The sequence below is a fragment of the Rhinolophus hipposideros genome (genome assembly GCF_964194185.1).
Source record: "Rhinolophus hipposideros genome assembly, chromosome: 23".
NCBI classification, from domain to species: Eukaryota; Metazoa; Chordata; class Mammalia; order Chiroptera; family Rhinolophidae; genus Rhinolophus; species Rhinolophus hipposideros.
Window position 1 is genome coordinate 42,011,747 of NC_138069.1, and position 21,957 is coordinate 42,033,703.

Sequence of the window (21,957 nt, forward strand, 5' to 3'; positions counted from 1 at the left end):
AAAGTGAACAATTCTGTAGGATGAGAAAATAAATCACAAGAAATTACTAATGGAATGAAGCTGACAAACAGGACCCTCAGCATAATTTGCGGACCCCAGTGCCAAATGAAAATGTGGGATCTCCGATTCAAGAGCTGGAAAAAAAACCTGCTAAAGGTACTAAAATATAACACTTTTCCCTGTGTTTTGCAGTCTCTCTTGACTGGGTGTATTTCCTGTTTGCTATTTAATGTCATTCTAAGTAAAGAAAAAACTTTTAATTATGATCATGAACTTTACTGTTTGTCTTTATATTGGGCAATATCAGTTCTGGATACAAATATCAGGGCATTTACCACAGATGCGGAATCACTGAAAGCACCCAACTCGTATCTCAGGACTTGTCCATGGAGGGTGCCTGGAGCTGGTCAGAGAGATGAACACAGGCCAGACCCAGGAAGGATTGAAGGAGGACGCGGGGGTCCACCAGGCGGAGTGCAGCCTAGGGAGCACACTTTTGGGTACGGGGATACTGGATGGGCCAGTGTTGTTGCTCCAGTGAGCCAGGGTCAGCCTTGGACTTGGATGGAGTATGTACCTGGGCTTGATGGCTGCTGGTTCCCTCTCCCTCCACCTGACCTTGCTGGAGCAGGAAGGTCCAGCCAGGCATCTCACCTTCCCATGCGCCACCACCTCACTCCATGGCAACCCTCGAAGGTATTGCAACCTCAGTGCCAGGACATGCTAGGTACTTGGATCAGGGATGGGTGAGAGGCTTGCCCCTGCTGAGATGACCTTCAAATGGTGGGATGGCCAATGCCATTCCCTGCCCAGAGAGGCCACAGAGCACACGAGTTCAACCAGACCCATTCTGACCCAGCCAGACACCTGCACCGAGGCCCCCACTGAAGTGGACGGTGGCAGTGGGCACTGGGCTGGAGCAAAGAGGAGGCAACCAGGCTGCCAGAGACACAGGAGAGCAGTCAGCCAAGAACCCATCCTGAGGCAGCAAGGAGACGGCGAGAGTGGAACCATGCAGTGGCCACGACTCTTGCACACTCTGTTGTCTCATTTGATCTCACACGCAAAACACAAATTCAAAGATAAAATTATTAAGGATCTGAAGACGGTGACCGCAGAACATTAAGCCTTGAGTGTGGGGCCCGCTGTTCCTGTGAAACTGGTCGCTTACCCTTGAAGCTAACCCTGCTGATAGATACCACAAACAGCACAGAAGCCAGAAAATAACACAATATGTTTATTAATTAACTACCTCACACACATCTGTAATACTCTTTTTCCTACATTTTTTTCACTGCACACTCTTTGGTCACCTCTTCATATGATAATGGTTTTTGTATGGTCTGTGTGTTGGAGTAACAACTTCAATAGTACAGAACATTGTAATTATTTTCTACTTTTTTATTGAGATATAATTATATTCTCGTAAAGGTGCAACATAATGATTCAATATTTGTGTATATTGACAAATGATCACCATTATAAGTCTAGATAACATCCATCACCTCACATCATTACAGTTTTTTTCTTGTGATGAGAACTTTTAAGATTTCCCCTAATAGTACCTTTCAAATACACAATACAGTATTAACTATAGTCACCATACATTACATGCCAAGAGTTATTTATTTTATAACTGGAAGCTTGTACCTTTTGACCATTTCGCCCACCCCCACCCTGACAATGATTTTGAAATATTTTCTAGAGAGAATAGAAAAATGACCTTTTCTCCAGCATAGTTGATTGAAAACATATTTTGATAGTTTGGAAAGATTTCTTTCATCTTCTCAACTTGTTATTGCTAATATCATGGAATTTTTAAGATTTTTGTCACATCTGGGAAAACCCCAGTCAAGCTATTTTATATAAAAGCTGCAAGATTTCAGGGCACTTCTACTGTTCTTGCTCAGAGACTACCATGTGATACTTTTTGAATTGGTGACACTCATTAACCAGCTTGCTGGTACTTCTTGTATTTCATGGTTTTGGTCATTTTGAAATATATCCACAAATTACTTGACCCTCCCTTAAGAAGGGAGCTGAATCCTCTCCCCCTGAATGTGGGCTGGGTTTAGTGACTCTTTTAACAGAATATGGCACAGATGATGTCATATTACTTCCAAGACTAAGTCCTAAAAGGTATTCCTGCTTCCTCCTGCTCTCTCTCTCTCAGATCACTCACTCTGAGGGAAGCCACCTACAGGCCATGAGGACACTCATGCAGCCCTGTAGAGAGGTTCACATGGTAAGAAACTGAGTCCTCTTGTGACCAGCCAGCAAGGAACGGGGGCCTTCTGTCAACAGCCATTTGAGCAAACCCTCTTGGAAGCAGTGGTCCGGCTCGTCATTGAGCCTTAGATGAATGCAACCTCAGCCGACGTATTAACTATAACTGTTGGGGAAGTATAATTAAAATCTCCTGTCACACCAGTAAAAACTCTGTTCAGAATGTAAAAGAGAATGAAAGTTTTATTATTGAATAAGCAACAACCAAACTGTGATGTGCATCACAGGCAGTGCACTAAAGAGATTTCAAAGACAGAATGAACATGGGTGAGAAGACATTTTCAGAAACAAAAGCTGAAAGGATTTACTACCAACAGACTGTCACTATGAAAAATTCTAAAGTAAAAAGAGTACTTGAGGAAGAACGAAAATGATCCCAGAAGGAAGGTACGTGAAGCAAGAAGCAAGGATAATTCAGAATAGTGTGAAGATAAGAATTCTGCAGAGTTGGAAACTTAGGGAGGCCCAGAAAGCCACAAGAACTTAGCACCTACCCTTTCATTAGGTAGAAGCTGTGTCCAGCCAGGGACAATGGGCCTGTTTCCCAGGATGGAGTTTTCCACTAAGCATGAGAGGAAACTGACCAAATAAAAATGTCTTCTGTACCTGTGTTCCCTTATGACTCAGAAATTTAACTTCTGAATCAGCATTATTATTATTCATTTCCACAGTATTTTCCAAAAATATCACTTGGTACTTAGTATAGGAAAGGCTAGTCAAGGTTTTGGGGTGAATTTATTGAGCAAGTGAGAAATGGTTCTCTATTCTTGGCTACAGGTGTAAATCTCATTTATTTTGGGGACGTGTAGTTTTTGGCAACTAAGTAAAGTGTGTTTTGCAAGTATTATATATTTCAAATACGTCTACCAACTGGTAAGTGTAAAACTCTGTAACCACTCAATATTTTGGGCCACTCACAGGCAAGCATAAATTATTTCACTGAGCCTCAATTTTTGGACATCTTGGTTGCTTTCTGATTTAGGCCGCTCATTGGTAAACAGTGCCAAATAAATTGATTTGTGTAGTGAGATGTTGCTAAATTGTATAAATATTTATATACAGCATATACCTGTGTAATTCAGTAATGGGACGGTGGTCCTGTCACTTCCTCTTTTTTCTGTAAGTGAAAAAGATTCAGAGCACACGACCACTTTTCATTCTTGGAAATAGATGCATAGAACCACCTTCTATCAGGACAATATGAAATTAAACACTGAAAGTATCCAAGTACTTTGAGAAGGGTGTCCCCTCTTCATCTCCACCTCCATTGTGGATGTGTAAATCTTTTTTGGTATAGAGTAGGCTTTGTAAGCAATTTTTTTGTAAAATTACAGCATGTTGGCTCATATTGGCCTAGTGATACCTAAGAGATTTGTAATTTCTTTTCAATCTTCTAGAGCTGATGAGATAGTTTCAGTCTCAAGTAACCATCATCAAAACGTTCAACACACATTTCAGTTTGCTGTGAAACCTAGTGGTATAAAACTGTACTTTCTTTTCTCATTTCTGTTTGCATGTAAGTTTGCTGTGAAAATGTAAACCTCTGAAGTATATGAGGTTATATCTGAGACTTATTTCAGCATATTATGTATCTGAATCCATGATATCTTCAGAAGGACTATGAATTATAAGTGTGTACACATATGCATATATTTGTATACGCCTCAATACAGACACACATATGCATATGCACACACAATTTTGAATAATGTGACGTTATTTGAAGAGAACTTTCTGCAGATTCCTTCACAAGTCAGGATTAAATTAATGATTATTTAAAGACCCTTGAAAATTCTGAGGATAATTTTCTCATGAAGTAGATTTGGTGGCTGATAACAGACACTTAGAATTGGCAAAACAGATGAAATGGCGTGTACCTTGCTTTTCCTCCTCTGTAGACTAGCTCTCTGCTTCTCTGGCCCACCCAGTAAGTTTACATCACTTCTGTTCCAGAGAACAGCCACAGCGAGCCTGGAATCTCTCGGTATTTATTTAAGACCCACTGGAGCTGGATTCTGATTGGCTCAGCTGAGACTGGGGACCCAAAATCCAACAAACTAGCCTCACAATGACACATTGTGGAAAATGGCTGCCCAGGGTCCACTGGATTTACTGGGAGGAGAGGCAGTGTGTGAAGCCTGCACAGACAACCAAGAAAGCTGTGCACCACATGACCGGGGCCCTGTCTCTCACTCCACTAAAAACATTCCAGGCAATTTCAGGCCTCAGGATTCAGGCCAGAAGGAATGGTCATCTTCAGTCCAGCCCAAATTTTGTTCTGATTCCTCTTTTCAGGCCTCTAGACTCACCTTTTTCCAGGATGACCGACCGATAGTATGATTTATATTTCCATTAAGAGAAAGTATCCATATAGAAAGATGATCACGTAGAAGTTAGCATCAGTACGTTCCCCAGAAGCTACATCTAGTTTTGAGTGACAGTGCATGTGACAGTCCAGTCCAAGTTGTGTTGTCCCAGTCAGCCCCCCACTTCAAGGGCTCAAAGAGTCTTGTTTTACCCAAGGTCATCTTGTTACATCCAATTCTGTATTTTGCTTTTTTACTTATTATATCATGAGCATTCTTCCATAACCTTAACAATTCTTCAACATTCTAATCGCTGTATCACATTCCAACAAATGACTGTCGTGTGGCTTACTTTGCTGATCCCCTATTATTGGACACCCTGGTTGCTTCTGATTAACTCCACAAGGAACAACAGCATACCTCAATGTCTCTTTGCATTTGTGGGGTGAATTTTCAGTCCGGTCTTTCTCCTGAGGTTCCCCTCCTCAAGCAGCTCCTGGGGGATCCCTGAGGGATGTGGTGGCCTGATGCTTCGGCAGCTTCTATGCTTAGAACCACTGCTTCTGCCCAAGCCATTTGCATTCCCTGAGTGCATTCCCTCCTAACACATAGGAGTCCTACCGACATGACTAAGCCACATGATGATGTCTGCCCCACGTGCAGTGGGAGAGGGCAGTGCTTCCAGGTTGATGCTCTCATCTCACGTCTGGGCCTCTCCTCCCATAGCTCTCACAGGACAGGACCCAGCGCACCTCCTCTGGTAAGGGAGTCTCCACCTCCCCCCCCAAGAGGGCTATCCCTTTCCCCACCTCACAGGCCTTCCTGCTCCTGGACACTGAACAATAGGAACATCCATTTCCTTCTGTGTAAACCCCCTCACTAACCCCAAATGGTCCAAGAGCACACAATCACTGTGTTTATTCAAGGCTGGGGACTTCAGGAATCCAGTCAAACTCTCTTCTAGAGAAAATATTTTCCTCACCTGTAGGGCACTATCAAGATAAAGATGTAGTTCACGTGCACAACTAAAGACCCCGAACCCCTTCGTCTGTGGAATAGCATCTGGTTCCATGGTGATCTCACAGCTTTCCCCCAGAACACTGCGTGGGTCCTGCCTTTCTGTGACTAAGTGGTCCATCCTGGTGAATTTCCTAAAAAAAGGGCATCTTCAAAATAAGATAATTAGCATGTTTCCATCCAGAATCCAGAACTGCCAACTAGCCCCCAACACAGATCCCTTGCTGACATTTAAAGCAAACCAAGTCTGGGGTTTGGGTGCAAACCAAGTATAGGGTACCCACCTATACCCCAGGATAGTATGAATGCATCAAATGGCATAGATATTTTATTTCAGGGGTTGCAAACACACAGCTGGGCTCCATCTGGCTCACGGGAATGTTTCCTTTGGCTCATAATTGATCATGTTTTTTTAAAGTTTTGAGTTGGTTGCCAAGATTTCACCAGGACATTTTAAGTAAAATACTGGGTTTCTGGCTTTTTTTGAGAAAGCCTGAAGATCAGGCATCATACAGCTGGAAGACGATGGTTAGAGGGGGTCAGGTTCCCCCTGCAGACAGGGTATCCACTCCCCAGCTCCCCGGTGCCCAGCCCTCCGTTTTCCCTCGCCGTCCCTGTGTCAATAAGCCATCATCCTTGTCCCGTGTTATTGTTTTCTTACACCCACCCACATGGTACGTTTGCACTGCTTGTCTGGCCTCTGCAGACTTTTACTTTGTAACTCTGGCTTTAAGGGTCTGGATACAGATGGCTGAACTGTTTCATGGAAAGGAGGCAGTCACTGTCTTGAGGAACTTGGTAGCCCCCTATCTTGATATTATTTTGGTTTGATTTAATGGGCAACCATGGAGCATTTGCTGCGTGAAAAGGCCAGCAGCTGGGCCAATGAGAAATGAAGTTGATGACAGGGTTATCGGCAAGTAGACAGCTGGTAGCTGAAGCCTGGGTGTGCAAGAATTTGCAAAGGGAGGGTAAACAGTGCCCAGTGCTGCTTTACTAAAGGTCAGTTAAGATAAGGACAACAAGCCCTCCCTGTAGTTTCCTGTCAGGGGTGATAGCAGTTCAGGGGATGACGGGTGAGAAAGCCAGACTGGCACGTGCTGAGAGGTGAGTGGGTGGTGAGAAGAGGCAGCCAGTGTAGACAACAGCCTGAAAGCTCTGATTCTAAAGGTGGGGTGAGAAGGCACCGGCCACTGGAGTTTAGAATATTTTGAGAGGGCTGCAGTGGACGGGGAAGGAGTTAGTGGGGAGTGAGCTGTGCTCTGAACTGGAGTTAAGGGCAAGGCCCAATCAATCACCACGAGATGAAGATGAGAGCAGGTACACAAAAGTTCGCAGATGGAGAAGGTGAGGGAATCCTGCTTAAGGGAATCCTTTCTCTTGGAAGCACCAGCCCTATCCAGAGATCTTTGAGGCCTCCTTAGAACTGGGACAGTTACATCCTAGGCACCTGATAAGGGAGTGTTTTGGGCTGAATTGTGTCCCTGCCCCAATTTCATATGTTGAAGTTCTAACCCCCAATACCTCAGAATGTGACTGCATTTGAAGATGGGTCTTTAAGGTGGTAATTGAGATTAGGTGAGGTCACATGGGAGGTACCCTAGTCCAATAGGACTGGTGTCTTCAGAAGCAGACACACATGAATGCACACACAAAGAGAAAAGGCCATCTGAGGGCATCGTGAGAATGTGGCCATCTGCAAGGAGTAGAAAGCAGCCTCAGGAAAAACCAAGCCTGCGGACACCTTGATCTTGGACTTCTAGCCTCCAGAACGGTGAGAAAATAAATTCCTGTTTGTTAAGCCACTCAGCCCGGGGTATTTTGTTACGGTAGTCTCAGCAGACTAATACAAGGAGAAACAGAAGGTGGTAAGGAAAGAGAAAAGGGCTTTCTGCTGAAGTCACCAGCATCTGTACACCCGGGAACAATGATATTAAAACAAAGAACACGTTACACACAACAAAAATATTGCCATGCAGAGGAAGGGCTTTAGATTTAGGCAGACCCAAGTTTTTGATCCAGCAAGTCACATAACCTTCCTGAGTTTCAGACGTTTTATTTGTAAAAAGGAGATAACAAAACCTACCTCAGAGAATCACTGGGAAAGTAAAATGAAATGAAATATGTAAAAACACTGAGCACACTGCCTAGTAACGACCGACTGATGTGTAAGTAGGCTATATGATTTTCTTAGTATTACCGAGAGATAAGTAAATCCCTGGGGCAAAGTGCCTGCATTCACACCTAGTCATTTGGTGAGGAGTTGGTGGGGGGACGAGGCGTCCATATTGGCTCATGTGCAGGGCTTTGTACTGACTCAGGTGTAGAATTACCATGAAATACAACCCTAGGAAACCAAATTCAGAGAGGCTGACCCACAAGATGTTTTCACCCAGCACTCTGCCTGGCACATAGTAGGCAGTCAAAATGTATTGGCGAATGTGTTAATGACCGAAAAAAGTTCACTGAGAATGTTAAAAGATTAAACATCTATAGCCATCTGTTGATGGGTGTAAGAGTCAACCCTCTTAGGTTTGCAAGTGACAGAAACCCATTCAAACCAGACTAAGCCAAACAATTAAAATAAATTAGAATTTTAAAATGTTAGGAGAATTTGTTGGCTTGGAAACTGACAAGTCCAGAAACCTGCTTCAGGCATGGTTGGATCCAGGGACAAAGAGCTGTATGGTGTGATCTCTCTTCTGCTCTCCTGTATTGGCTTTACATCTAGGCAGGTGCACTCCAGAGGGTGGCCCTGGAAGCTCCCTCCAGGCTCCCACCCTCTATACATCCAACAATTCATCCAGAAAAAAGGAAGCCTCCCTTTCCAAACAGTTCTAATTTGAGTCTTGAATTGACCCTGAGCCCCCAGCCAGAGTCACCAGACCATCCTTATCCAATCAGCATCTCTCCAGGGCCTGGAAGTAGGGGAGGGATAATTTCCCAAAGGAAAAGCAGGGAACTTTCTCCAGAATAAGGGAGACTGGTTGCTAGGCTGGCACAGACCGTACTGAGTGTATCTAGAGAGGTGTCAGGTCACTCATGGGTGACTAGGTGAGAACAAGAAGCATGCCACCTGGAGGACACAGGAAGATAGGTTGGGTCCAGGGAGGATCCAGGGCCCTGAGGATTTTAAGAAGGCTGGAATCTGTACCAGAGTGCTTGATCAAGAGGGCATGTGGTAGACTGAATGCAAAAGCAGCCCAGATTCTCCACTCACTCTGAATCCTCACATCTGCAATGTCATTTTACAGCATATCTCATCAAGGGTGGAGCCTATTTCCTTCCCCCAGGTGCTGGGCTGTCTTTGTCACTTACTCTGACAACAGACTGTAGTGGAAGGGATGGTGTGCCAGGTCTGAGCTTACAAGGGGTCTTCTATGCCTTTGCTTATTCTCTCGGACCCCTGCCTCCACCATGTGAATGATCCTGGCTATCTGGCTGGAGGCTGAGAGGCCACAGGAACCCACCCCAGCAGACCCAGCCAAGGCCCCAGACATGGGGGAGCCCTGATTAGCGAAGCTGACTCGCTGACTCGCAGATGACAGTAGATACATGAGTGGATCCGCTGAGCCCAGCTCAGGGCAGAACTGCCAGGTGGCCCACACACTCAGGAGCATAAGGGGCTGCCATCTGAAGCACCCGAGTTTTGGGACAGACTGGTACATGGCATTGGTGGTAAATCGATAACCAATACAAGGCAAGTTAGGGAGAAAACTTAGCTAGTACGTGGCTGGCCGACCTGTGCCCCCTGCCATGGGTTTGGACCTACCTGGGGAGGGCATGTGTTTCTAACTTGCAGGAAAGTGCCGTATGGGCTACCTGGGCTGTGGGATCACACCTGTTTCACAGCCTGGTGGAGTCTATGATCTCTACGGATCTCAGGTGGGAATTAACTGCCCTCCTGCCATGTTTCTCAGAGACACAGGCTTTGGAAAGTTATGGAAATTATCCAGCTGGACCTGCTGGGGAGAAACACACACCACTAGCCACAGCTGGGCATATTCCTCCACCCCACCCTTGAATTATACATTATGGTTTAGACATTTGCCTATGAGTGCCTATGAGTGGGAAACAAGAGAACATACATGGCTTCAAAGAAGGGCCTGTGGGAGACTGGGAAGAACCGAATGGGCCCCAAACACTGCCCAGGCGCAACATTAGCCATTTGGTCCAGAGACGTGTTTAGAGCCCCTTTCAGACTTCCCTAGAAGAAAGTTCAGGAAAGAGGTAAACAGGAAGCTGTCTGATGCCCAGAGCTGCCAACCAGAGCGTGGAAAGGACTAAACAAGTTGACATGCCCTCCATGTCCACAGCCTCCCCCGCTCCCTCCCAGTACCCAGGTAACTCTCTCCTCTATGCCCAGTCCTACCAGGGGCTCCAGACACATTACCATGACCTCTGGGGTCCCAAATACGTCCTAGATCGTGTCCTCTGCCCCTAAGTCTACTCTACTTGCAGGACCTGCTCCAGGGACGTCATCGCCACCCATCCAGTAATCGGCCGCCAAATCCTGCTCATCTTCCACCTGAATCCGAATCTCTCCATTCTCTGTACCTCTCTGACGACCCTGGTCCCACTCCTGACTCCCCACTTCATATTGACCACGTATAAACCGGATTTAAGTTTGTTCACTGGCTAAAAAACTCAATTTCAATTCTGCAGCCTGACATAGAGGGTCTTCCTCATCCAGTGCTTCCCTATTTCTCCTGTTTCTCTCCCACCTGCTCCCCTTCTAGGAAAAGACAACTGCAGTTTCTTCCAGCTTCCAAGACCCAAACTGGATGCAGACTTGGGGCTCTCCTTCCTGCCTGCCTGCCTGCTTTCTTCCGAGCAGCCCCAGAAGGCCTGGGCTGGGTGAGGGACCTCCGGGCCTTATCATGCCCCGTGGTGTGGCATGTTCAAGAGCATCTGCTTTCTTTACAAGATCTGTGCTCCACTATGGTGTCCCCAGGGGCCGCGGTTCAGAGCAGGCTCAGAAAGGAGGTTCGACGTCCTTCTTCCCGGCCCCACGAGGTCTGGCCAAGCAATGGAGGAACAAATAGCAGACACCGCCCCAGGACCATGGCCACTTGGCGAGCCACCCGCTGACTGCAGCCCACCCTCTTGCCCCAGGCCCCCCAGACCCCTGACATCGACGTCATGAGGTGCTCACAGCCAGCATCTGCATGCAGGCCCGGGAGCCAGGCGGGTACAAAGCACAGGACGCCCGCGGAGTGTGGGGTACAGCCAGGCCTGGGCACCGGGGACCAGTGCCCACTGGCAGCTGAGGTTCACCTTCGTGGGGAGTCAGAGCGTCTGCTCTTGCCCCGCACCCCCAGAGCTCAGAACCGGGGCTTGGCCTGGAGAGGGGGACACGGCCGAGCCCACACCTTCGCGGTGGCCGGAACTCAATGGCTGAGGTAGCTGGAGATGCAGGTGCAGCAGGCGCAGTGGCCTGAGGTCCCGGGCAGGAGGCGGGCGGGGGGCAGGCACAGCCCAAACCCCAGGCAGGTGCACTCCGGTGCGCTGGGGCCATCGCCATCACCAGGCCAGAGGTGAAGCCATCCCTGAGCTGCGAGCGCCCTCCCCGGCCTGCAGGTCACTGAGTGCTCGCTGGTGAGGGGGGAGCACGTGGGAAGGGCTTGGTCAGTGGTCCCAGGAACCCCCACATCTTCCCTGCCTCGTCTCTCACCCCAGTGCCAGGGCACAGACCTACCAGGCGCCCCTCAGTGGGAAGGGGGGTTGTGTAACTCACTGGGGCCCTATTCCAAACCAGGCATGACAGAAGACCCCCTTCATTTGACTCTGGCGTTGACCTCTCCTGAGGAGCCCCTTAAGCCTTCCACCCTGGCTCACCTCGAACTTGCTCATGAACTCCGCAAAGATGCCGAAGAAGGCCTCGGAGGTGGTAGCTTTCGAATCCTCCCCGAAGAAGGCCAGCGCCTTGCCCAGCTCCTCCATGGCCTCGCGCTGCAGCCCGTCCAGTGCCCGCAGCACAGGCTGCGCCATCTCCAGGAACGACTGATGGGCCTCTGTTAAGGAAACTGCCCGGCCTCCGGGGTCCCTGGGCAGTGACCCCAGAGGCTCCTGGGCAGTGTCCCCAGACAGCAGCTAAGCTGCCTCACTCCCGTCTGTCCCAGACCCTAGGCTGGGCTGGAGGCCCTTTGCCTACCATCCCCCAAGCTCTTCCCAAAACCTACCACAGTCAGTCGGGCTGCAGGGCTCTCACTTGCTCCTCTATGCAGGGCAACTCCTCCCTCTGGGCTCTGCTCAGATGTACACCCTCTGCCCCAAGCACTCACTTGGAATGGCCCCATCATGCTCTAGGCCTTACTCTCGCTCTTTTCTACAGCATCTGTCACTACGCTTGGTGGGAATGCTCCCCTCTCCTGACTGCCTTTGGCTGGCCAGGGCCTGCCAGGCCTCTCCTGCTGTCTTATGACTTAAGCCTGGGCTCTCCTGCCCATGAGGACAGATGGGGCAAGGCAGAGGCTTTAGGACAGTCAAAAGAGCTCCTCCTCAGTTATACACAGACTTGGCAGAAGTGCTCGGATTCGAAAAGACCCAGGATGGACCCTCTTCCAGCACTCCTGGACCCACAGCAGCCTCTGCCCAGAATCTCAGGGGAGCCACAGCTAGCTCTATCTGACCATTCCAGCGTCAGGCTGCTCAGAGGATACTGTCATAACCACGGCAAACTTGTCCTCGCTAGAGGGGGACATGCTTTGGCAGGCGGCCTGTATCTCACTGATGGTGCCGTGGAGGTCAGCCAGGTCACTGATGAGGGCCCGTTGGTTCACTGTGGGGAAGGGGACAGAGCCTCATGGAGCCACACTCCCAGCCCAGGACGGCAGTGCCTCTGCCTCCCCACCCACCCACCCACCCAGCTTACCTTTGGCAGCCAGGGGCACGGTGGGCAGGTCCTGAGCAAAGCCCAGGAGTTCAGGGAAGTGCTGGCTCAGTGATTTGGCAAGGATGTGCAGGAAGGTGGACTTTCCATCCACCGTCTTGGTGGAGTTCAGCTGCAAGGGGCCCCCAACACACGTCCTCCTCAAGGACCCTATCAGACCCCTATCACATGGGCCCAGGTACTCTCAGCCCTGCTCTCCTGGACTGTGGCTTATTCCTGGCCCTCAACACTTGCCAACTCCAAAGCTCATAACCCAATTGCTAGTATTCCTTACTCTAAAGTCTCATCTGCTAGGATGCCACGGGCCTCTCTAGGAGTTTGCAGGTTCCCTGGCCCAGATCTTTGAGACCCCCAGGAACCAGGCTTCCAGCCCCCAACTCGGGGAGGCCCCTAGGTTTTCCTATCCTTGTCAGCAGATATAGCCCGAGATTCTCTGACCCCAGGGGGATGGGTAGCATCACTCATGGATCTTCGCTCTTGTGGTTTTCTGGAAGCATCTGTGGCTCATCTGAGCCTCAGCCATCCTAAAGCATTCGTATTTACAAACGGACTCTTCGCTTCCTCCTGGAGCCTTCCCTCCCTGCTCCCCCCTACTCCGTTATTCCAGATACTGAAGCTTAAATTGGAGGAGCTCACTCCCACCCTAGCCACCCTCCAACCTGTGCTGTATGACATCCTGGCCTGTGGACAGCCAGCTCTTCCTCCTGGGGGAAGCGCTCTCCTTGGTCCTCATGTTCTCTCCTCCCCTCTGCTTAGGCTTGGCCACCTCAACCTCAACGGCAGAACAAGCTAATCAATTACTGCCAACTAGTCCCTCACCTCTGTCAGGAAGTTGATTTTGAAGCCGGTAGTCTTGTTGGTTTTGGGCTGTCCATCATTGAGATAGTTGCCCATGGCCAACACAAACTGGAAAGAAAGGTGGGCAGGTAGGTACTCACCCACCCCTCACCCTGGGTCCATCAGGAGGCACCTCCAGGCTGGAAACCCCCGGGGGCAGAGGGGCAGGGAGAGTGACCAGGGAGGGGTGCGCCCGGACCTCCAGGATCTTGGCGAGCTTCCGGCTGTTCTTGAGCTCGAGGGAGGCCTGGCGCAAGCACTCCAAGCTGCCCCGGATCTCTTCTGTCTTCTCCTGCAGGGTGGCCTGGAAGTGGAGGCTGCGCAGGCGGGTCTTGTACTCGGGAACCGACAGCATCTGGCACGAAGGCAGAGCCAGGATTCATCCATCCCGCCAGGAGACCCACTGCCCCATGGCAGCCTGAGGGGCGGTCAGCTGAGCCTGGTATTCCCTTAGGAAAAATAAGCACCACCTCGAGGAGGCACCCTCATCCCATCTACTTTGGACCCTGGGCGGGGATTGGTCATTAAAGGTGTAAAACTAGGACTCAGAGGTGTGAGCGTGGGGGCGCGAGTGGAGCGGGACCAACGCAGCCCTGGGACATAGTGAAAGCCCGGGGGAGGCGCTGGGCAGCAGCCCCTGACCCCAGGCTGGGTCACGGCCGCCGCACCTGCAGGACGAACTGGTCGGGCTCGCTGAGGCGGCCGGGCGCCTCGCGGAAGGCCTGGTAGCGCAGCTCCTCGTCGGCGTCCGGCGCGAAGAGCAGCAGCTGCGCCAGGTGCGCGGGCTCCAGGCGCCGCGGCTCCATGCTCATGAGCACCTGCCGCAGCTCCGCGGGGCTCAGCTTCAGGTGCGCCAGCAGGATGGCTGCGGGCGGGGCCGCCAAGGTGAGCCGGGGCGGGGCCTCGAGATTCCCCGGGGCTACTGGGTGGAGCCTGGGGCGGGGCGGGGGGAGGAACCGGGGCGGGGCGGGGCCAGCCGAGGATTGAGAGTCCTCTCCGCGACCGATTAAACGGTGAGGGCGGGGTTCTCGAGGAGCTAGATCTGGAATTGATTGGGGCCGAGGAACTAGGGAGGGGCCTAGAGGCGGGACCAGAACTGGGGAGCCAATCAAGGGGCAGGGCTTATGGGGGGGTGGACCCGAGGCCGGCCTGTGCGCCGGTGCGATCAGGCTGGACGTGCGACCTGGGTGGGAGCCCTCACCCGCCGGTGGCAGGTGTGTGTGTGGGGGGTAGAGGGGGAGGCTTACAGCCTAATCTCTGTCAGCATCCAGGGGGCGGACCCCCGCCTGAGGCCCAGACAAAGGGCCACCTCCTGCCCTCCACAACCCCTGGGATGCCCCGGCCCCTCACAAGTGTTGTAGGCCTTCTTGTGGGAGAGGATCTCCACCACCTCCTTCTTCCTGAAGGGCTCAGGCCCAGGCACTGGCTCTGGAAGAGAAACTGGTGGTTTAATGAGGGGAGGCTAGGCTGAGGCTGTCGTGGGAGGGCTCAGGAGGGGTGTGGCCACCCCCAACAGGCCACTGCCCCCTGACCATGGCCTTGACTGAATCATCTCAGGGTATCCACAGTTCCCACTCATGAACTCTTGGGCCCAGGCTAACACACTCAGCATGCGGGGTGCGTGTACCTCCCCCCATCCTCTCTCTCCCCTGGGTGCATGGGACTGAGTTGGTTGAGTAAGGAGAACCAACCACCTCTTGACCTTGCTGATGCTTCCTGGATGGACAAGGGCTTTTCTCTTCCATCCCGGGACCATTTTCCACGCACAATATCCCTGGCTGCCTGGAGCCCCACCCTACCAACAGCTATAGGGAGATGCCTGGCGAGGGGTGAGGGGGGAGAGAGACTGGAAGGGCTCCCTGGGGGTGCCTCCTGTCTGGCTGTGTGACTGAGCAAATTACCTAGCCTCTCTGAGCTTTCTCATCAGGAAGTGGTCAGTGTCACAGGGTTAGTTCTGAAATGAGGGTCAAGGGTGTGTGGCACTTGGGAAGCATAAATGCCAGCTGTTATCATCATCTCCATTTTGAGGTGGAAAAATTGAGGCTCTGAGAAGTTAAATACCTCGGGGGCACAGTAACTAATGGCAGTCAGTGTAGGCCTTGGGGGCTCTGAGCCTGGGGCGGCCACACAGTCAGGTGTCGGGTCCCCCAGGGCCCTCAGGCCACTCACTCGCAGGTTTCTGGGTGCCAAAGTGGAGCTCCAGGTCGAGGTACTTCACCATGTCACTGAGCTTGTCATAGTCAGAATCCTCCCCGAGCTGTGAGGGGGGGGCTCAGTGAGGAGGCACGCTGGCAGTGGGATGGCCACTCCCCACCCCACCCACCCACTCAGGGCTGCCCTCCATACGGACAGCCGGGAGCCTCAGGTCTCCCACCTGACCCCAGATGGTGCCTTCCGAGTTCTCCACCTGCTCCCACCGCAGGCGCTTGACGCTCATGTGGCTGGTCTCACTGCGGCGGTGGCTCAGGCCCCGGGACAGCATGGGGGGTGCACAGGGCACAGGCGGGGGCAGGGGCGGCGGGGGTGGGGGAGGGACTGGGTGGCTGAGTTGGGTGAGGGGCTTGGCCAGTGTCTGAGTGGGGCCCCGGGGACCGTCAGGAGGGCGGGAGCTGGGTTTGGGGTCATGGAAGGGCAGGGGTGGCGGTGGTGGGGGGCTGAGTGGGGGTGGGGGGATGTGGTCAGACATGGAGGAGTAGGTCAGGGAGCTGCCTTCCTCACTGCTGCTGATGCACTCGCTAGCGCTGCTTCGTTCGTTGGTTCCAAAGCTGCCCTGGTCATCGTGGAAGCTCATCTGTGGGGGCAGAATAAGGAAGAGCGGGGCCAGGTGGGGCCAGGTGAGGGAAAGCGGGATGGTCTGGGGACGAGGATAGAACAGTCTGGGGGATTAGCCTGAGGCTGTGGGTGGATTGGCCTGACAGTGTGTCAGGTAGCCTAGGACAAGGAATGGGTAACCTGAGACAGGGTGTGTGGGGTAGCCTTGGGTCAAAGGGTGGGATAGCTCAAGGCAGGGCGAGGGGCAGCCTTAGACAGGTCCCCCGCAGGCCTGTGCAGGGACCAGGGACACTTCCCTTAGACCCCGTGTCACACTGGCTCCCTGGGCCTCACGTCTGCCTGCACACTCACCTCCTCGTAGTCATTCTCAGGGCTCAGGAAATCGTCCACGATGGTGACCCGGGGGCCCAGCTGCTCACTCAGGGCGTCCAGGAAGCGGTCAGTATCCCGGCTTCGCACAGGCCGAGAGAAGGTGAAGAGCTTCCTGCGGCTCGGCTGGCGGGCAATGTCCGGGCTGGGGGGGCTGTCGGAGTGGATGGGCCTGGGGCCTGGCTGTGGGGAGGGTGCCCTGCTGCTGTCCAGGCTGGCGTAAGGGTGGGACTCGGAGCTGCTGGGGGAGGCCGGTTCCCCTGAGCACAACGGGTAGTAGCAGGGGGAGGGCAGGAGCCGCTCGCTGGGCCACGAGACGCTGGACAGGGTCCTGGGCCCTGGGGTGGGGGAGGGCACGTGAGGACCCTTCTACAGTCAGTACCTGGGTTCCAGGTGCAGGCTGGAGGATAGGGGCCCAGGGAAGGTTGGCTCTGTGTCCCTGGGCACCTTCCCTTCCCTCTCTGGACACAGCGCAGATGAACCTGGGTGACCCCGTCCCTCCATGTTCTTCCTTGAGCGTGATCAAGGCTGGTGGGGGCACCCTGCTTAGGCCCAGGCCAGGCAAGATTCCAGCTCATCTTGAAAGGGACACCAGCCGTCCCACCTGGGACCCACTGAATGTAACTCAAAGGGCTCAGGGGCCTTCTCCAGGTCCCAGACCTGGTTGTGAGGCACCGCCCACACCCAGCAGGCCCTGGGCTCCCAGGAGCATCACCAGGGGTCCTGCCTTCTAAATGCAGAGAAATCATCATGTGTGTCCTGTGAGCAACCACCTTTCCAGCTGCGCCTTTCACAGAGCAAGGCATGTGCTTAATAGTGTATCCAACAGCCACATGCTAACTTGGGGACTCTTCTGCAGGCAGCCCTCTGCTTTTCTAGATCCACGGGGGGGTGAGGATCAGAGGGGGCACGGAGGCACGAGGACAACCCTGACCATTATGGCCCCTCACCATGAAGGCTGCTGGGGTTCCCCACAACTCAATCCCATGGCCATGGATCAAAGAGGGGCCTCCAGGGTGTGCCTGGAGGTGGGGTAACACCCAGCTGGCCAGTGCTGCCCTCAGAGCTGGGCTGGCTGAACCCCTACCTGCTGTGCCTGCCGAGCTGGGCACTGGTGGGGAGGCACGGGATCTGGACGTGGTCCCCATCTTCCCTTTGAAGCTGCTGCTCAGCCGGGACTCCAGCTCTGCATAGACAGCCGACATCTGCGGGGGAGGAGGCAGTGAGTCCAGCCGCCCCCACTGCCCCCACATGGTCCTAACATGCCCCAGAGGCCAGGCCGGGGTGGTCTGGGAGGCAGATATCTGCCCCAGACCCCTCTGATACCACCAGGAGGGCAGACAGTTCTCACCATCTTGGGATTGGGGGTCTCAGGGAGGGATGTGCCGTCGCCTGCCTGGCGCTCGCCTGGGATCAGAGGAAGAGGCATCTCCTGGCAGTCGCTGGGACCTGCTGGGGAATTGGGAATGGCAGAATCTGCTATGGGGGGGTCTAGTGACCACTTTGCATCTCTCAGGCTCAGGCCCCAGCCCAGACCCAGCCGGGGACCGTGGAGAAAGAACCTGCTAGCTCTGCAGACCCAGGAGGGCCACCCCTCAGCCCATGTATTCCCAGCGATTTCTCACCTCACCAAGCCCATTTTGCATGTGGGAAAACTGAGCCCTGGCTGCACCCTCACACCTCCAGGCTTGCAGCCTGGGGCCTTACCACAGCCCAGACTGGTCTCCAGGCCCTGGGCCCGGAGGCTGCGGCGGCACGTGGAAGAGGCCCTCAGGGAGCTCCGCCGCTGGGGCTCAGGCAGCTGCTCGGGCTCAGGCTCGGGCTCAGGCTCCAGGTCCAGCGAGGGCTCGGGCTCTGAAGGGGGACATAACGGGGAGATGGGCCCTTGTCCTCTCAGCCAGACAAGGAGCTGCCAAACACAGGGAGGGTGAGGCAGCGGCTATCTGCCAATCTGTGACGTCTGTCCCTGCTAAGCTCTAAGACAGCTGTCAAGGGGAAGCCTTGGATGAGAAACTGGGTGCCAGGAACAGGAGGAACCTAGGGGTGGTGCTAGTCTGAGGACACAGGCTGGGGGAGATGGCCACAGCCCACCCCACAGGGCCTCTTCTCACGACAAGAGCCTAGGACCCCATAACCCAAGGTTTCAAAACCCTGCCCACATTGGACTTATGGGGTGAAAAGGAGGGTTCCAGGTTTAGGCAGTTGTGTGAGACACCTTCTGCCCACCCTGCACCTTACTAAAGTTTCTTGCTAAAACCCCCGACCATTCCCCTACTACGTGTGGGTCTCTGGGACTAGGGATAATGGGCACACAGGGCCAACATGGAGGAGATGTGCAGGCTGGGACACAGCAGACGCAGAGTGCCCAGGACAAACGCACAGGGTTTGGCACACTTCCCAGGCCCACCGCCTATACGATCAAGTGCATGGTTTCGTGGGCACACGGGCACTGTAGCAGGCAACAGCAGAGGAAGGCCCAGCAGGCCCTGGTGCATGTCTGTGTCCAGCCAGCTGTGACCTGGCTGCACGCTCACAATCCAGGTCTGCAAACAGCGGCCACACAAGCTTCTTGATCTGTGCTATACTTCCTCAGGTGCAAAGCACAGCCACTGAGGTCACCCCCATCTTGTGGGAGAGAAACCTCAGACCCCGGGCATTCTGTGGGGTGTGTCAAGTCTAAGGGCATGCTGCATTTGCTGCCTAAAGCTGGGAAGACACGTTCGTGGGGCCAAGCGTGGGACCAGCCAGCTGTGCTGGGCGTGGATGTGCATGGCACACGAGCACATCTGTGTGTGGGAGGGGCCCAGGATGGCTGTACCACCTCACAGGTGAGAACAGGTGGGCTCGGCAGGGCCAGGGGCGGCTCACCTGTCATGGCCGTGTAGCCCAGGAAGCACGCAATCTTCTCCTGGCAGAGCTCTTGCTCCTCATAGGTCAGCAGCTGGTAGATGAACTGCCAAAGCACCTGCTTGGCAGGCGTGTCCAGCACGGGGTAGACATCCACGATGAGGGTGTCAATGTTCCTGGGCGCAGTGGGGTGCAGGAGCAAGGGGTTCATTACTCAGGGGCTCACCGTGGGGTGTGGGACAGGGGTGGACGAGGGGGGCACTTCCAGGCCATAGAATGCAGGCTTGTGCCCTGCGCCCCCTTCCCGCTGCTTAGACAGAGAAGTGGGCAGGAAGGCAGGTTCTGGGGACAGGCTGCCCGAATTCAAGTCCTGCCTCTGCTACGTACCAGCCAAGTGACCTTTCTTAAGTTACTTAACTTCTCTGTGCCTCAGTTTCCTCAGCTGTAAAATGGGGATGAAAATAGCATCTACTGCACAGAGCTGTGTGAAGGCTGCCATGCATGGCATGTACTGGGAAAGCAGAGGGACTTTACATATAAGATCCAAGGGAACTGCACACAGCTCCACAGGGAAATGAGCACAGTGATGCTCAGCACCGTGTCCCTGGGATGGAAGAGACTGGAGGCGACCCCCTGTCTGTCACTGGCAAGGTAAATGGGTGAGACAAGTTGCTGTGATCCACGGGGATTCGGCTGCGGTTATAAACGGTGTATTAAATACACACAGAGCAATGCGGACAGATCTCAACACAGAGCACTCGGTGAAAACAAGTCAGGCACATAGAGCAGAGTGATGATGTAAAATAAAAACACATCTGAAGGAACAGCGATGCCCACTTTTTGAGAACAGCTTTGGACAAAAGGATGTCCGTTAAACTCATCAGACTGGTGGCCTTGGTGGGGGAGGGACACAGGAGAGAGTGTGGGACCAAAAGGGAATGGAAGGTGGAAGCACCCAAACGTCCATCAACCGCTGAATGGATGAACAAAATGTGTTCTTTCCATGCAATGGAATATTACTTGGCCATTAAAAAGGAATGAAGCACGTGTTCTAACTTGAATGAACGTTGAAAACATGGTGCTAAGTGAAAGGAGACAGACACAAAAGTCCACATAGTGTACGATTCCGTTCAGATGAAATATCTAGAACAGGAACATCTAGAGAGACGGGAGGTAGATTGATGGTGGCCGAAGGTAGGAAGGAGCAGAGAAGAGGGTGGGCAATGGTGAAAAGGTGCAGCGTTTCTTTTTGAGGTGATGAAAATGTTCTAAAACTCAGTGTGGTGACAGTTGTACATATTTGTGAATCTACAAAAACGCAGCGCACTGTACACCCAAACGAGTGAATTGTATGATGTATCAATTATATCTCAATCAAACTGTTAAAACAGAAAAAAGGAGAAGGAATGAACAAGTGAGGAGCTTGCACAGGCCATCACAGTGACCGTACGGGCCGAGGAGAGTGACAAGTGCAGCCTGCTGCCCTGATGTGCGAAAAGACAGTCAGCCACCCCCAACGGGCCTGGCTGGTGGCAAGCGCCCACAGGCGAGGCTACTGTGGGGCCCCCAACAACGCTGCGGATAGGCACTGTTGGTTTCCGCTTTGCAGAGGAGGCTGTGACCTGCCCAGGTCATATGGCTGGGAGGTTTCAGAGTCAGGGTTTGCTCTGCGGCAGCCCGACTGTGCCCCCCTTGGGGCCCCTCGTACCAGTCGCTGCCTTATTTGAGCCTCCCCCATGAGAAGGGGGGTGAGGAGGCTCAGGCAGGGAGACCCAGATGGTGACTCTGGGCAGGATGTGGGGCCCACCCAGGTAACCACCACCTTGGCCCGGCCACCTGTGCTGGAAGAAGCTCTCAAGGGCCCGGCAGACCCCATAGCGCTCGGCAGGCGTGAGCAGGTGCTCCAGCTGCTGGCTGAAAGTCCTCCCCTGCACACGGATACTGGATGGTAGGATCTCCGCCACCCACTGCAGGGAGGTGAGTGCCGACGACGGGTTGGGGGAATCCAGAGAATCAGAGTCTACAGGGCCACAGGCGGGAGAGACACGGGTGATTCCATGTCCCTGGGCCAGGTGCAGTTTCCCTGGCAGCCGAGGCAAGGGGCCCTCCTGAGCTGGGAGGTGGCTGCACAGCACCATGCTTCGGGAAGCACATCTGCTGCCAGCAGCTAGGGATGGGGACGGAGGGAGAGCCGGGCCGGGTCCCGGAGGTGATCCCACTGGGTCCTACAGCACCACCTGGGAGGGACGCTGTGGGTTTTGGGGAGGGGGCGGCAGGGTCTCTGTGGGACACAAAGCCGAGTGGCAGTGGGGGGCTCACCGCTGGTGAACGGGACGAGCCCCTCCTCCACCACCAGCGTGGGCATCGCACCACTGCCCTGAAGCATGGACACCACCTTGTCGTGGGAGCAGTTCCTGCCAAGCAGAGGTGGCCCAGGAGGGCCTGGCCAGATGAGCCCTGTCCACACCCCACATCGGCCTTCCTCTCCTGCCCGCAGAGGCTACACAGCAAGGCCCCGCGGGGCCACAGCCACAGCCAGGGCCCTGCCTCTCCTGCTCTAGAATCTCTGCAGGAGAAGCTCCTGGCCCAAGGCCAGCTGGACACCTGGTCACAGAGGGGTCGTACCCATGT

The 21,957-nt window shown here is 53.5% G+C and overlaps 1 protein-coding gene across 5 annotated transcripts in view; it reads right to left on the minus strand.

Moving 5' to 3' along the window:
- Positions 1-1,228: 1,228 nt before the first annotated feature.
- Positions 1,229-21,957, minus strand: part of GRID2IP (Grid2 interacting protein) — a 60,445-nt gene continuing 39,716 nt past the window's right edge. For 3 of the 5 annotated variants that reach the window (XM_081036024.1, XM_081036023.1, XM_081036021.1), the window contains 17 exons: positions 21,646-21,740; positions 21,163-21,346; positions 19,348-19,502; positions 18,187-18,333; positions 17,831-17,928; positions 17,567-17,684; positions 16,462-16,817; positions 15,713-16,129; positions 15,508-15,595; positions 14,689-14,766; positions 14,007-14,203; positions 13,538-13,693; positions 13,321-13,407; positions 12,484-12,613; positions 12,272-12,390; positions 11,448-11,612; positions 1,229-11,204 (listed from right to left, as the gene is read on the minus strand). In XM_081036024.1, the coding sequence (XP_080892150.1) occupies positions 11,133-11,204; positions 11,448-11,612; positions 12,272-12,390; positions 12,484-12,613; positions 13,321-13,407; positions 13,538-13,693; positions 14,007-14,203; positions 14,689-14,766; positions 15,508-15,595; positions 15,713-16,129; positions 16,462-16,817; positions 17,567-17,684; positions 17,831-17,928; positions 18,187-18,333; positions 19,348-19,502; positions 21,163-21,346; positions 21,646-21,740 (2,662 nt within the window). In that variant the 3' untranslated portion in view covers positions 1,229-11,132. Of the gene's footprint in view, positions 11,205-11,447; positions 11,613-12,271; positions 12,391-12,483; positions 12,614-13,320; positions 13,408-13,537; positions 13,694-14,006; positions 14,204-14,688; positions 14,767-15,507; positions 15,596-15,712; positions 16,130-16,461; positions 16,818-17,566; positions 17,685-17,830; positions 17,932-18,186; positions 18,334-19,347; positions 19,503-21,162; positions 21,347-21,645; positions 21,741-21,957 lie in introns of all 5 variants that reach the window. The other 2 variants (XM_081036022.1, XM_081036020.1) reach the window with 1 other exon arrangement.